Source organism: Artemia sp. Qi Xiang Cuo, chromosome 5 (genome assembly GCF_049724085.1).
Source record: "Artemia sp. Qi Xiang Cuo chromosome 5, ASM4972408v1, whole genome shotgun sequence".
In the NCBI taxonomy this organism is placed as follows: Eukaryota; Metazoa; Arthropoda; class Branchiopoda; order Anostraca; family Artemiidae; genus Artemia; species Artemia sp. Qi Xiang Cuo.
In genome coordinates, this window is record NC_142798.1 from 56,471,379 (window position 1) to 56,487,038 (window position 15,660).

At 35.1% G+C, this 15,660-nt stretch overlaps 1 protein-coding gene across 1 annotated transcript in view; it reads right to left on the reverse strand.

Annotated features, from left to right (window-relative positions):
- Positions 1 to 5,791: 5,791 nt before the first annotated feature.
- The window catches only part of LOC148952301 (protein phosphatase methylesterase 1), a 68,433-nt gene continuing 58,564 nt past the window's right edge, over positions 5,792 to 15,660 (reverse strand). Inside the window, exons 6-9 of the mRNA XM_089088918.1 lie at positions 15,501 to 15,654; positions 13,434 to 13,608; positions 12,148 to 12,280; positions 5,792 to 6,083 (exon numbers count right to left, since the gene is read on the reverse strand). Coding sequence (XP_088945044.1) covers positions 6,065 to 6,083; positions 12,148 to 12,280; positions 13,434 to 13,608; positions 15,501 to 15,654 — 481 coding nt within the window. The 3' untranslated portion in view covers positions 5,792 to 6,064. The remainder of the gene's footprint in view (positions 6,084 to 12,147; positions 12,281 to 13,433; positions 13,609 to 15,500; positions 15,655 to 15,660) is intronic.

A 15,660-nucleotide genomic window follows, 5' to 3' on the forward strand; every position in this document is an offset into this window, starting at 1 on the left:
TCGTGTTGGAAACCATTGCCGACGGCTTGAATGACATGACTGATGCTGTCTGTGTGGTTTCGAAGTACATCAGACTCACCATTAATAGCTCCAAGACTAATGTTATTGCGCACAACCTTTCTGCTTTATGTCTATCATTTTGGATGTTAACCAATTTTAAACATCGATGAATTTAAGTACTCTGTGTCCATTATCATATCAAATGATGGAGCACAAAAATACATGTCAGCACGCATAGCAAAGGATTAGGGGTCTTTGTCACTTTAAAAAACGCACTATAAGTGAAATATGAGATCTCGACAAAAGAAAAAAGTCAGAGCCTAAACAATATCCGTTCGAGTTGCACTACCGTACACTTGCAAGACGTGGCTACTCAAGGCCGAAGAGGCGAGAGCTTTGGACCCTTTCAATGATCGCTACCTTCGTTATATACTCAAAATTATCTGGTGGTTTAGAATTCCCAATAGCCAGGTTAGAAGTCGTTTCGGCCAGTCCAAGGTGTTATCCTTTGTCATCAAAAACGTCGCCTCAAGCTCTTCGTCCAGACCTCACGTCACCCTGAAGGTAGAAAATGCCGAAACGTTCTCATCGGCGAGCCAGCATCCTCCTGTAGACCAGAACAAAAGAACAAACTTCGTCAAAAATTCGAAGAGGACCTAGAACGACGGGGATAATTCCGGATGGATGGTCAGAGATTGGATGAAGATCACTGGGGGAGCTGCGGTCTACAGATCACAGAAGTCGGAAGTAATTCCAAAATCCATGGTGCCGAGTAGGGCAGTTCATCGTCTTGTTTGTGTCGAAAGCATAAAGTGAGAGCCTCAATTTCATCTTTTCACCGTCAAGGGGTGTTCGGTGATTGACAAAGTAAACTACTATTGAGCGCCGAAATACTTGCTGTCAGAAGAGACAAATTCAAGCTGTTGATGTACCAGTCTGTATTTGCTTTTGGCTCTCCAGAATATTATCATTGCCGTAGTCAAGCTTTCAGTTCGTGAATAAAAATAGCATTTTCGTTAGGCAACTAGGTCTAAATTATTGCAGAATTTGTGTTGTATAGTTTTCTCTAGAACAACCGTATTTACATTTATGGGGTTTTAAGTAAGTTCTATGACTTCCATCTGCCATGCATATGAAGTACCGATTTATGTAAAAATTGGCCAATTTTATCAAACAATTTGTGGTAACGAACTGTGAACAAGGAGCGACCCAGCTAAATGGTAACCGAAACTCTAGAAAACGGGTTTTCGATACCAATAGATACATCAATATAATCAGATTTCAATACTGGTTTCAAATATATAACTTTCATCAAGTTTAGTGCAACTCATCAAAGGTTAAGTGCCTGAGGAAATTTGGCTGATTTTCAAAAAAAGGGGGAAAGACCCCCTAAAAGTTATAGAACCTTAATGAAAATTACACCATCATATTCAGCATATCAAAGAACCCTACTGTCGAGGTTTCAAGAACCTATTAGCAAAAAGGTGGAAGTTTCTATTTTTTGCCAGAAGATAGATATCGGATATGTGTTTATTAGTTTGTTTGTTGTTTTTTTTTTCCTGGGGTGATCGTATAGACCCAATGGTCATAGTATATCGTGGAAGGACTCAGTTGAACAGAAATTAAAAATCTAGGTGCCATTTTTAAGTGACCAAAAAATGGAGGGCAACTAGGCCCCCTCCAACGCTTATATTTTCCCCAAAGTCACCCGATCAAAATTTTGAGATAGCCATTTCGTTCAGCATGGTCGAAAATGATAAATATGTCTTTTAGGATGACTTAATCCCCCGAAGTCCCCAGGGGGAGGGCTAAAAGTTATGAACTTTACCCAATGTTAACATATAGCATTGGTTATTGGGAAGTATACAGAAGTTTTCAGGAGTTTTTTTTCTGGTAGTGGGGGGGGGGGGTCTGGGGTTATGTTGGAGGATCTGTCCATGAAGGAAGTTTTAATGGGAGAAGGGAAATTGCCATGAAGGGGGCGCCGGACTTGCCAGCATTATTTATTGGTTATTGGGAAGTATACAGACATTTTCAGGAAGGATTTTTTTCTGGGGGGGGGGGCTAGAGGAGGGGGTTACTCTGGAGAATCGGTCAATGGAGGATGTTTCTTTGGGGTAAAGAAAATTTCTATGAAGGGGGCGGCGGATTTCCAAGCATTATTTAAAAAACGATCAGAAATTAAATAAAAAAACAGTTTTTTCAACTGAAAGTAAGAAGCAACATTAGAACTTAAAACGAACAGAAATTATAACGTATGTGAGGGGGTTCTCCCCCAAGTCAATACCTCGCTCTTTACGCTACAGTTTTTTTTAGTGCTTTCAAAAGAGCTATACGTATACGTATATACGTAATAAAAAAAACAATAAAAAAAACAAGTGATACGGCTCAATAGTAATCGAAACTTTTAAAAACGGAATTTTGATGTCAATTAATGTATCAAAAGACTGTGTTTATAATGCTGATTCTAAATATATAAATTTTATTAAGTTTAGTATTACTCATCAAAGGCTACGAACCTGAGAAAATTTACTTGATTTTTTAAAGAGGGGGGAAACTTCCCCTACAAGTGAAAGAATTCTAATGAAAATCACACCGTCAAATTCAGGGTATCAGAAAACCCTATTACATAGGTTTCAAGCTCATATCTGCAACTTTGTATTTTTTGCCAGAAGAAAAATATACGAATATAGAAGTTAGTTACGTAAGTTAATTTGTAAATTACATCATTACCAAATTTAGAGACATCCATTTAGCAAAAGAAAAGTAAAATTTTTATGCAAATTTTGTTTACTTATTCAATGACGGTGAGCCAAAATAAAAGCTGCATTAACTAAAAAACGATCAGAAATTAAATAAAAAAAAAAAAAATTTAAACTGAAAGTAAGGAGCGACATTAAAACTTAAAACGAACAGAAATTATTCCGTATATGAAAAGGGCTGTCCCCTCCTCAACGCCTTGCTCTTTACGCTAAAGTTTGACTCTGTCTCACAACTTTATTTTTTAAAACAATAAAAACTTAAGCGTAAAGAGCGAAGCGTTGAGGAGGGGACAGCCCCTTTCATATACGGAATAATTTCTGTTCGTTTGAAGTTTTAATGTCACTCCTTACTTTTAAAAAACTTGTTTTTTTTATTTCACATACTGGAACAAAGTATGTCCCACCTTCGTTTGGTTTTAAAATTTTTGAGCCTCCAAATCGACTAAGCACCCAATAAACGACACAATGGAAGCACAGCGAAAAAATTAGGAGATTTTTTTTGGAACAGAGAGGGAATGGATAGCAAGAAAACTATAAACCAATGTTCGAATTCTCAATCCAAGATTTTCAATCGAGAACTTCAGTGTGTCAGCTGGCAATTAAAATTCCACTGGAATATCTCCACGTCTAAAATTGAGTTGGCAAAGTGAAAAATGTATTAACTATAGGAATTCTGGCAAATTTCCCAAACGTAAAATTTACCCTGGAAAATTCAGCCCCAAAAACTTCCCTCCCGATGAAAAATCCCCCCCCCAAAAATTTATATACTTTACATTAACAAATACTATACGTAAACAATGGACAGATTTCATAAATCATAGCCCTTTCCCCAGGGGCCTCGGGGGGGGGGGAGTCACCTTTCAACTTTCGAACAAAATGGCTATCTCAAAATTTGGATCGGACAACTTTGATGAAAAACGGGCTTGGGAGGAGGCTAGTTGCAAGGCCGTATTCAGGGGGGGGGGTACCCGGTTTGAACCCCCCCCGAAATTTTTGACCGAGTCGAAAATAAGTAGAAAATTAGTAAAACCTAGGTAAAAATCAGTAAAATTAGTCGAAAACTGATTCAAAAATTAGTAAAACACCCCCCCCCCCGAAACAAATCCTGGATCCGCCCTTGGCTAGTTGCCCTCCAATTCACTTCAAAAGCGCACTAGAGCTTTTAATTTCCGCTCGAATGAGCCCTCTCTCGATATTCTAGGACCATTGGTTCGATAAGATCACCTATCCTTTGAAAAACAAATAAACACGCCTCCGTTATCTTTCTTCTGGCAAAAAATATTAAATTCCACGTTTTTGCAGACGGGAGCTTAAAACCTCTGCAGTAGGGTTCTCTGATATTCTGAATCTGATGCTATGATTTTCATTAAGATTCCGCAAATTTTTTGGGGCGTTTTCCTTCCAACTTTTTTTGAAAATGAGATAATTTTTTTCGGGTTCGTAAGCCAATTCAGCATAAAAAACCAATTCTTTTTATATATATCTATTGATGTAAAAAGTTCGTACTTTAATGATGATTACTATTGATCCGAGTCGTTCCTTACTTGCAGTTCGTTACCAAGAACTATTTGATTCCTTTACCGTTATAATATATGTATAAAATGGGAACCAGTGTGCTCCACTCATACATGAACACAGGGGGAGGGGCTTTGGGCCGTTTTTTCATCTATTTTTTTTTACATTTTTACGATTTATCCATCACCCCACAGAAATACCTGTTTAAGTACCTGATTCCAATATAAAAATTAATTTTCCCAATAGTTTTGTTTGTTGGTTGTTTCGCAATCCATCTTTATACTTTTTGCTAGAATAAGCGAGAAAAAGAATATTGACTAATCATGCCATAATGTATTGACTATAAGAGGAGTTTACTTTCATTTTTAAACTTTGCTCTAAAAACTTTATCTGACAGTAATCACTATAAAACAGTTTAAAAACGTTAACAATTTTGATCGAGGAATCATACATACTTGGATTTGTGCCAAATGGTTATTCAATTGTTTTATAAGAATGTTCTGAATGTATTGGTCTGACAGAAAAATTTGCAATTTTGACCTCAAATGAGCTAAAGTACATGTTAGCATAGCTTAATTAATTCGCTTCTAAAATCATTAGTTAGTATTCAAGGCCTGTAACGTGTTTTATCAGTCTAAATTATTCCTTATTTTTAGGGGATATCCTTGTGATAGGGAATACCATTTTGAATATACAAAACTCACAAGTGCGTTGTTGCTAAAATCGTGAAAAATATATTAAGTTACCGTAGTCCAATTCGACTCTGAGAGTCAGTCGATTAAACCAGGCCTGCCTCTTATAGGCTCAATGTCTTATTAAACAGATTGATATTAAACAGAATAAAACAGCTTTTTATCGTGTATATTGTGAAATATCTGGAGTAGGATACACTATATTTCAATTTAAATGCGGTAGTATTGATTAGTGAATTCCGAGACACCCATAGACAGTTATTTTTCTAAATGTTCAAAAATAAAACTAAATAAAAATCTTCTGTAAGTGCTTGTGTCTTGAGCAAAGAAAAAATTTCTTAATCTTAAAGTCATAATGTTTGAAATGTCGCACAGGCAAGATCAAATGAGAACTTTTTTTATTCCTCACGGGAAAGCTTTTTACCCCAACAACTTCGCTCAGGCATGTGGGAGCGAAGGATACTCATGCCCACAACGCCAAAAATATCCAGATTTTTACGATATTTCTATATTTTGTTTTTGGCGAACTTGAAACTGCGACCGCTTATTACTAATTTTTGTCTATAATTTGTCTCGTCTCTTGACAACCCAGTTATATCCCAAAACTAACAGGACAAGGATTATTTTTATGTTAAAAAGAATATACCTAAGAGATTTTCCCTAATTATATTTACTAAGAGCAATTTCTGACAAATACTAGCATATATATAGGTAGAATTTATCGAACATTTAAATCAGATAAAACTGGCTGACGAGTTGTGGATTGAAAAAAAGAATTTAAGTTTGTCAATAAATCAAATTGTGAAGGTAAGAAATATAAAATCAGTAACCGTTTATTTTATGTATCACTACATAGATAAAAAATTATTTTAAAATCCACACAATTGATCACGGCTTATGTACAATTGAATATTGTATTCCAAACCATAACTGAGCTGTTACCAACTAGTAATCTTCCAGGAAATATGACAGGCTAGCACTGAATTTTTTTCATCTGCAGTTTTGGTTCATCAATAGGTACAGTTACAAAGTAAAGATAATCATTCGCGGTGGTTGAACACATTGACAAGTTTTTAGGGAATGCCAAAATATCAGTCAACAGCAAGGGAACGGCCTGAAAAAAAGTTTTCTTACAATAGTGCTATTCAACAACTGAAAAAAAAAATCAAATTAGTGCAGAAAAAAAACAGTGCAGAAATAAACAAATATAATTATGCAGAAACTATTGAAAAATTAATGAAAACTTGACTGTTTTCTAAGAAAAAAAAGTATTCACAGTTTTGAAAACGTCAGGATTTAAGGTTCCAACTTCTACAGACAGGTAATGATTTGTTATATGTATTCATCAATTCTGTTATACTCAACTTTTATTAATAGAAAAAAAGGCTAAAAGAGACATACAAAAGCATATCTTTTACAGCCGACTCGAAAGTGGCGCTCCACCGAAAAAAAGGCCACTATGATATGGTTTAATACAAATAGTGTAAATTCATCTGAAACTGTAAAGTAAATGACAATAAACATCTGAAATCCAACTAGAAATCTCGAAAGAAGGAGAAAAAAACTTGATAAAAAGAATCAAACATTTACAGTTCCAAAATTAGTGTTTAACAAAACGGGCTGACCTCTGAATGGCTCAGATAATAATCTTGCCAATGGTTATTGAAGCAAAAAAAAATGCAAGGAAAAGAAAGAAATGAAATAGAACATTGAAAGATATTGGAAATATAAGAGAAATAACTAAATTGAAACAAGTGATCATTGTCGTTTTTATTATTCTAAATCAAAAAAAAAGAAAAGAACACAATATAAAAAGCATAAAAAAAATACAGTGAAAAAGAAAACATACAAAATTAATTAAGCAAATGTAATTAAGAATGTAAATAAGCATTGCTTAAACGATTATATCTCGTAGTTATCTCAAAGAGTATGCATGGGCTTATGGTTCTGTCGTAAATCAAAGCAGTAAACGCTGCCGATTTTTACTGCCTACAATTGCAAGGAAAAGAAATAATTGAAATAGAACATTGAAAGATACAAGAAATGTAAGAGAAATAACTAAATTAACACAACTGAGACAAAGTCTGATACACAAGAATTGTGTCCTGCATATACTTTCCTACAATGACGATTAGTATACTTTTAGTAATAGTATACTTTTCGTTTCGATCCGACACAATTTTCTAAATGTTTCAGGCTATTTTTCAAAATTTCCATAAGTTTGTTTTCACAATAACATTTTACTCTTAGGGCTAATTGAAATAACAGTAAATAACACTATCGACGACTCATTATATATTCATGTTTGCAAATATTATGGTACGATAAGGAAGCAACATTTTCTATGGAAGCTGGAGGGTCACTAAGACATCTCTTAGAGGGGCAGGGGGTCTCTTTGCAAATAAATAATTAAAATGCTGATATATAAATAATCATATTGTATATATATATATATATATATATATATATATATATATATATATATATATATATATATATATATATATATATATATACATTTATTATTTTTCTTGTAATTTTGAGCCTATTTGACACTCATCTTACATGTAATCCTTGTTTTACCTTTACAAATTAGTTTAGTTGATTAACAATTCTAACCATTTCCCTTATTAAGACTGAACACTGAATGTTTATGATTAAAGAGTAAAAAGGAACCTGCTACACCTAAGACAAGACTGAAAGGAGGCAATAAGGCCAAAGTTATGACAGACCAGGTGATTTTTAGGACAGATTAAATAAAAAAAACAAGTTTTTTAAACTGAAAGTAAGGAGCGACATTAAAACTTAAAACGAACAGAAATTATTCCGTATATGAAAGGGACTGTCCTCTCCTCAACGCCTCGCTCTTTACGCTGAAGTTTTTTATTGTTTTAAAAAATAAAGTTGTGAGAAAGAGTCAAACTTTAGCGTAAAGAGCGAGTCGTTGAGGAGAGGACAGTCCCTTTCATATACGGAATAATTTATGTTCGTTTTAAGTTTTAATGTGGCTCCTTACTTTCAGTTTAAAAAACTTTTTATTTTTATTTAATTTTTGAACGTTTTTGAATAAATGCAGGTTTTGATTTTGGCTCACCGTACATTAATAATAAAAAAAAATAATAATATTAATTTACATTTATTTAGTTAAATGGCTTTCTCGAAACTTGTTTAATTTTATTTACGAACGTTTTTATTAGTAATAAATATACGTATATGAAAGAGACTGTCCCCTCCTCAACGCCTCGCTCTTTATGCTAAAGTTTTTTATTGTTTTAAAAAATAAAGTTGTGAGACAGAGTCAAACTTTAGAGTAAAGAGCGAGGCGTTGAGGAGGGGACAGTCCCTTTCATATACGGAATAATTTCTGGTCGTTTTAAGTTTTAATGTCGCTCCTTACTTTCAGTTTAAAAAACTTGTTTTTTTTATTTAATTTTTGAAAGTTTTTGAATAAATGCAGGTTTTTATCTTGGCTCACCGTACATGAATAATTAAAACAAAATTTTAATATTAATTTACTTTTATTTATTTAAATGGCTTTCTCGAAACTTGTTTAATTTTATTAACGAACGTTTTTATTAGTAATAAATATACGTAACTTACGAATTAACTTACGTAACGAACTTCTATATTCATATATTTTTAATAAGTTTATTAGGGGGTTCGCCCCCTAGTTAATACCTTGCTCTTTAAGCGAAAGTTCGAATTTTGTTCCAATTCTTTAAAAATGACCGCTTAATCACAAAGGCCGTTAATTAGAATAAATAGCTCTTATGAAAGTACTAATAAATCTTTGGCTTAAAGAGCGAGGTATTGACTACGGGGTAAACCCAATAATATATGTAGTATTTTCTGTTCGTTTGAAGTTTCGATGTTGCTGCTATTGCAGTTGAAATACTTGTTTTTTTATATTAAATTTCTGATCTTTTTTTAAATAATGCTGGGAAGTCCGGCGTCCCCTTTATAGCAATGTCCCTTCCCCCATGAAAACATCCTTCATGGAAAGATCCTCCCTCATAACCCCCCCCCCCCCCCTCTCCCCCCCTACCCCGCAAAAAATCCCCAGCAAACCTCGGGATACTTACCAATAACCAATACTATATGTTAACATTGGGTAAAATTCATAAGTTTCAGCCCTTCCCCCGGGAATTTATGGGGATTAAGTCATCCTAAAAGACATACTTATTATATTTTCGAACATGCTGAACAAAATGGCTATCTCAAAATTTCGATCAGGTGACTTTGGGAAAAAAATTAGCGTGGGAGGGGGCCTAGTTGCCCTCCATTTTTTTTGGTCACTTAAAAAGGGCACTAGAACTTTTAATTTCCATTCCAATGAACCCTCCCACGATATTTTGGGACCACTGGGTCGATACGATCACCCCTGGGAAAAAAAAAACAAAAAAACAAACAAACAAATAAACACGCACCCGTGATCTTTCTTCTGACAAAAAATATAAAATTCCACGTTTTTGTAGATAGGAGCTTGAAACCTCTACAGTAGGGTTCTCTGATACGCTGAATATGATGGTGTGATTTTCATTAAGGTTCTATAATTTTTAGCGGGTCTTTCCTCCTTTTTTCGAAAATCAGCCAAATTTTCTCAGGCGCCTATATTTTGATGGGTAAAATTAAACTTGATGAAACTTATATATTTGAAATCAGCATTAAAATCTGATTCTTTTGATGTATCTATTTGTATCAAAATACCGTTTTCTAGAGTTTCGGTTACCATTGAGCCGGGTCGCTCCTTACTTACAGTTCGTTACCACGAACTGTTTGATCAGGTTGCATTTTTCTAATGCATTTGCATTAACTATGTTCACAATAACAGTCACTTTAACGTACTGATTTGGTAAAATCAGTGGCGGATCCAGGGGGGACGAGGGGAGCGCGCCCCCTAACGTAGTCTAAAGTAGTGTAATTTACTTAATTAACGCAAGTTTGCATTAAACTTGCTCCTAACGCAAGTTTATCGGATCAACCTATTTTGACCCCCACCCCAAAAAAAAATCCTGGATGGTAAATATACAAGGATATGACTAAGGCTTTCCCACTTGCTTAATCAAATGCCTTATCGTAGTCTATAAAACTCAGGACTAAAGGCATCTGACAATCCAGATACTACTCTATTATTAATCTAAACAAAATTTGATGGACTCATCTTTCAAAATCGGTAAATCCTAAAATCTCCAGTTTCATATCCAGCTATTTTTTGAACACTCCTCGCAAATTCTAATCTTTCAAAGTAATAAATAACTAATGATAAGGTTGCTTTCCTAAAATTCAGCTTCAAATCGACTCTGGACACTACTACATTGAAGTCTTCCCTTTTGACATTAATTGCAGCACTACTATACACCCTGACCCAAGTGTCCTAACCTCAGTCTTGCCAGTCTTTGATTTACATTAAAATAATTAACAGAACTAGGCGTCTTATTATCATCTGAAAATCATTTTAGCTTATGGGTCATTTTATGACGAAGTACGGTATTGCTTAAAACTAGATGATCATGCCTGCAAAATTGTAAACGTCTAACTACATTCCTCTTTTCTTTTCCTACACAAAATCCCCATTAGCCAACCAGGGCATTAAAGTCCCCTAATAAAGTACTATATTTTTACCAGGGATGTTGTCTATTTGGTACTGTAGCTGTGTGTGAAAAAATTCTTTCGAACCAGTATTGTCTCCGTTAGTCATTTTTATAAGGACACGCGCAGTTAGAAGGCTATCATTAGCACTTCCCAACCTAAGACTTAGAGGCTTCCTTATTCATCATGAGTCCTGCTCCCAGTCCATTTGCTTCATCTTTAGTACCTGAATAGGGTGGTCGGCGTTTACCCCCCCCCCCTCACTCAAGTTTACGCTGTGTAAAACTCGAGAACAAAACGGTTTCTTCGTTAGTTTGTTTCATCTTAGCATGAGACAAGACAAGGACAAGTAACAGAATAGATGGGGAATATACAATTTGGGCTATATATTTGCACATAGGAGGGGGGGAGTCTTGGAGTGTTTTTCCCAAGTGTTAAGTGCTTTTTTTGTCAATGACCGATTTTCCAAATATTAAGTACTATTATTAGGCTAATGTAGTGTTTCATTTAAGTGTTTTGTGATGATCGCTGATCAAAGTTTATGTCATTTGTACCTTTCATTTATGTTACTTTACTATGTTCATGGTCGTATAGTTTGTATTTAAAATACACTTCTCTATCTATCTATCTAATATGCAGAATAATTGTACCAAACGCATTTTGAATGCAGACCCGCTATACTTTACCCCCCCCCCCCCCAAATATGCAAATCTATAGCCTAAATTGATTTCTAAAGTAACGAAAAAACTGTGGGTTCTCGAATTTTAGTACCAAAATTCGTTCCCCCTACGGAAAAAAAATCAAATAAAATTGTCAAATTTGGAAAGCCTTAATTTCCACGAGAGGAGGGGGTGTTTTCAGGGGAGGGGGGGTATTTTCCGCGGGAGAGTATTTATCGGGGTGGGGTAATCGCAGGGGGGTAAACGCCTAGAGCCCCTGAACAGATACCCATAGATTACCTAGATTACCCAGTTTCATATTTCCTAGCCCTGAAAGATGAGTTCCCAAACTACTAATAAGCCCAGTCCAAAACTTCAAAATTCGTCAGCCAAAATGCAGATACAGTAGTAGTCTTTAAACGCCGTAAGGTTCCAAGAATTATGATGTTTTTTAAATCTCCGAAAACGTTAGCGCGTTAAGAAAAGCAAACAATCCCACCAGTGCAGGGACAAATAACTCTTTCTCAAGTATATACAAAGCGTTTAAGCTGACTAAAAACCAGATAGCAAGAAACCCTCGAGACCCCTAACTGAGTGAAGGCTTTATGCAAAACCAATGCTCATTTTGATGACTACATGGTTTTAGGCGTTTGGCCATGCACTCTTGTCAGTAAGAGTGGATGCCTTATCTTCAGCCTAACTATCGACGACTCATTATAGATTCATATTTGCAAATATTATGCTACGACAAGGAGGCAACATTTTCTATGGAAGCTGGAGGGTCACTAAGACATCTCTTAGAGAGGGAGGGGGTCTTTTTGCATCTTTTTAGTATGTGCAACATCAGTGTACTTAATCAATAATTTGTGTCTCGTAGCTATCAATTTTATGCTTCTTTTATATTACCTCTAAGAAATAATGATGTTTTACCTGTGGAAATTTTCTTTAGCCTCTGCAAACCTGTTTCGGACTAGGAAAGTAGCCACAACTTCTGCTACCCTGTCAGGTACGTCCTCATGTACAGCGTGTCCACACAGAGGGAGCACATGCATTTGAAACTTGCCTGTAAATGTTTTAAATAATATTATATCAAACTTAAAAAAAAAAAAAAATAGTATGAACTTTTAGTAAATAAAATGTAAAACTAATTGACCACCACGAGTGATCACCATTTTAATTATTTATTTTTGGGTAACACGAGGTATTTTTTTAAACATAGCCACCAGACGGTGAAATTTTTCATTTCAATCCTATTTTTACCTAAAAGGACCGTTTTACTTTTTTTTAATATTAGCAAAGATGTTCCCGATCATTTTACCGTTGCAGGTTTAAACCGTCTGACACAACCAATTTGTATGTTGTGTTAATAACAATCTTTTTGTTTATACTGGTCATCTGACCCAAGTAGTTGCTCACTGTCTATCGTAAGTGATATAGAACTTCATTTATGACTCGCTAATTTATATTTTTTAGTCTATAACTTATTTCCAATTCGTAAATCAATTTTCGAGAGCAAAAGCTAGTAAGATGCTTACAACCTTCTTAATACTTCTTTGGAGCCACACAAATTTTTACTAAAACTGACTTATAAAAAAGTACAAAACAAATCCGAAATTCATTTCCATTGAAAAAATTCATATTTTTCAACTATTCATCGCGACCTAGGGCAAAATCTTACTGAAAACAGGCCTTAGGATACAACAGATTAAATAAATAGTAAACCTGGATCCTTATTTGGACAAAAGTTAAAGTATCTCATGAATTTATGCTAACTTTTTAAAGACCAGAAAACAAAACGTATTTTTGTTTTTATAAAATAGAGATCTCAACCAAGAATATGACCATGGCCTGTTGTAATGATAACAACAATTAAAAAGCTTTAGTCGAATTCTAATGTCAAGGTTAATGAAAATCTTTCTCAAACTTCGACAATAAAATATAAAAAGGGAAAAAAAAAGTAGCTTTTGTATGCTTTACAACGATAGTAAATTAAAACAGCATAAATACCTAACATCACAGCAAAAAAAGAAAGAAAAAATAAATGGAAGGAAAATGAAAACAAACAAAACTTAGTTATATAGGTGGGAGAAACCCAGATGAGTGGAAGCCTTAATCGAGGTTACTAGCAGAAAGGCTAATATATCCTTTTTGTCAAATTTCAGTGGAACAAAACAAAATAAAGGCCTAAAAGTATAAATTAATAGAGGCTGAATTACCTTGCATTTGTCCTACTGTTAAATCTTTGTCAAGGCGATCTATACCAGCCAACAGAAGAATTTTCGCTGCAGGAATGCTAAGGAACATATTAGAAAGTCCATGAAACCAACTATTCCAATACTTCTCCGTTTTGGACAAATTAATTCGCCAAGTATATCCAGTCTTTTTTACTTCCTAAAATATTGGAAAAATCAGTTTTTATATCTCCATCATTTGTAAACGAAATGGGATAAGAAACAAGAATTTAAATGAAGTTTTGTAAGACCAATAAGTTATAGTTTTCCCCGTGGGATGAACAAAGAGATTCAATTATACAAAGAGGTTGTACATTATATTGTTTTGAAACATGGATGTAATCAACCGTCAATTTTTAATTGAAAGTACATAAGAGGTTTGTCCAGTCCAAGCTGTATTGAGGGAAATTGATTGGAAGATAAACCTATTCACACATTTGAACAATTCCCTCTCTAACGAACATTAAATTTGCTGAGCTTACAATTTTGCAACTTAAAACCTTTCCATTAAATGTACAAAAAGCAAATTGGCCTAAAAAAGGTTACGTTGATACAGTAATTATGTAGATTCTACCATGTTTCATTGCAAAATTACCATTTTTACGCAATTATACCATAGTATTGTATACGGTCTGTTGGGGTTCCACCCCTGTTTCTTTTCTTTTCAGATAAATGACCTTTTTTCATTCCGTAATTACATTTGCTTAGATTTGCCTATAGTATAATGACAATTTAAAGCCTCGTTGCTAAGCTACAGTTGTTTTGCAATAAGTAAGCTTTGAACTAAATTCTATTTTGGACTTCCTGGTTTGAGTCATTGAAAGATAAAGCTAAGGAGGTAGAATGGGTTTTGAATGGGGATTGAGAGGATTGGCTGGGCCAAGCGAAGGTCCACCCCTATGAAGAGTTGCTGTAAAGAACATTATTTTTGAGTTAGTCTGCATTTAGACCCCGTTCGGGGAAGCATATTTTTGGTTGTTATATTTGACCGTTTGGAAGAATACAAGTAAGGTATTTTGTACAAACTGTGTACTATTTTTCCCGGAACCCAGGCAGGGTAGGAATAAAGTTACGAGATACCGTCATTATTATATTGACAGGGGGGTTTGTTACTCCAAGGAGAGAGTTGGAGATTTTCAGTGGTAACCCAGGGCGGGTACACTTAGCTTTAGAAAGTGGCCATTTGACCACTCGATCCCGTAATCATACCCTGGGACAGGGTGTACTGTAAATAGGGTAGTACCAAACCCGATATTTGCAGAACCGGTGTGGTAGACGCGGGCATCACATTATAATTTGGGGCCGGGGCTTTCCCCTCCAATAAGTGGTGACACTCGTACATTACCACGCCAATACTGGTGGCGTTGTAGCTTACCACTATAACACTGGTGGCATCGTGGCCTACCGGTATAATAGTAGTAACTATCAACCCTAACACGGTCGATAAGACAATAGGTAAAAATAAACTGGGCAGTTGTCATAACATATTCAATCTTAAAATCTCTATTAGCTAGTTGGCAAGACAGGCTATAGCTATTCACTTTTTGATTGTTCGGGTGCTTTCCGATAATGTCGTAGGGTGATTTAAACGGTCTAGCAGCTTTAGGGGTTAGACATACATTCGAATTAACACTGGGAATTATAGTGTTCAAACATCGATATTGCTCTTCTCGAAGCAAAATAATCAATCACGGGAGCTAATCCCAAGTGGCATCCTGCAGAATGATTTTATTTTTGTGAGAATTATCCGGGACGTAAAGAAGGTCAAACCAACTATGCCACAGTCTTCTTGACAGTGGGACCGTGGACTCAGACCGGCGTCTACTTTCTAGCAAAAATACTTGGGATTATGCTTAATTTACTCAAACCAGCTTGGTAAGCTTGGCACTTTAAATTTACTCGTAGAGTTTATCTGTCAGCAATAAAATTAACTTTTATGAGTAGTATGTATATGTATATGAGCAATATATCCATATATTCAGCCAGATGTGAAACGTTAATTCACGAAAAACAAATACTAGCACTGAAACTAACAAAATTAATAAAACTAACTTGTTCATTTGCGTTAGATTCTTCAATTTTTTCATCTTGTTTTTCTTCATCTTCTTCTGCAAAAGACCCTGTGGGCAGACTACTTGAGATAAATTCATGGTGAACGGTTTCTTCCGCGAAATTCTCTTCGGCTGCACACCGGCCACTAGCTATACTTAAA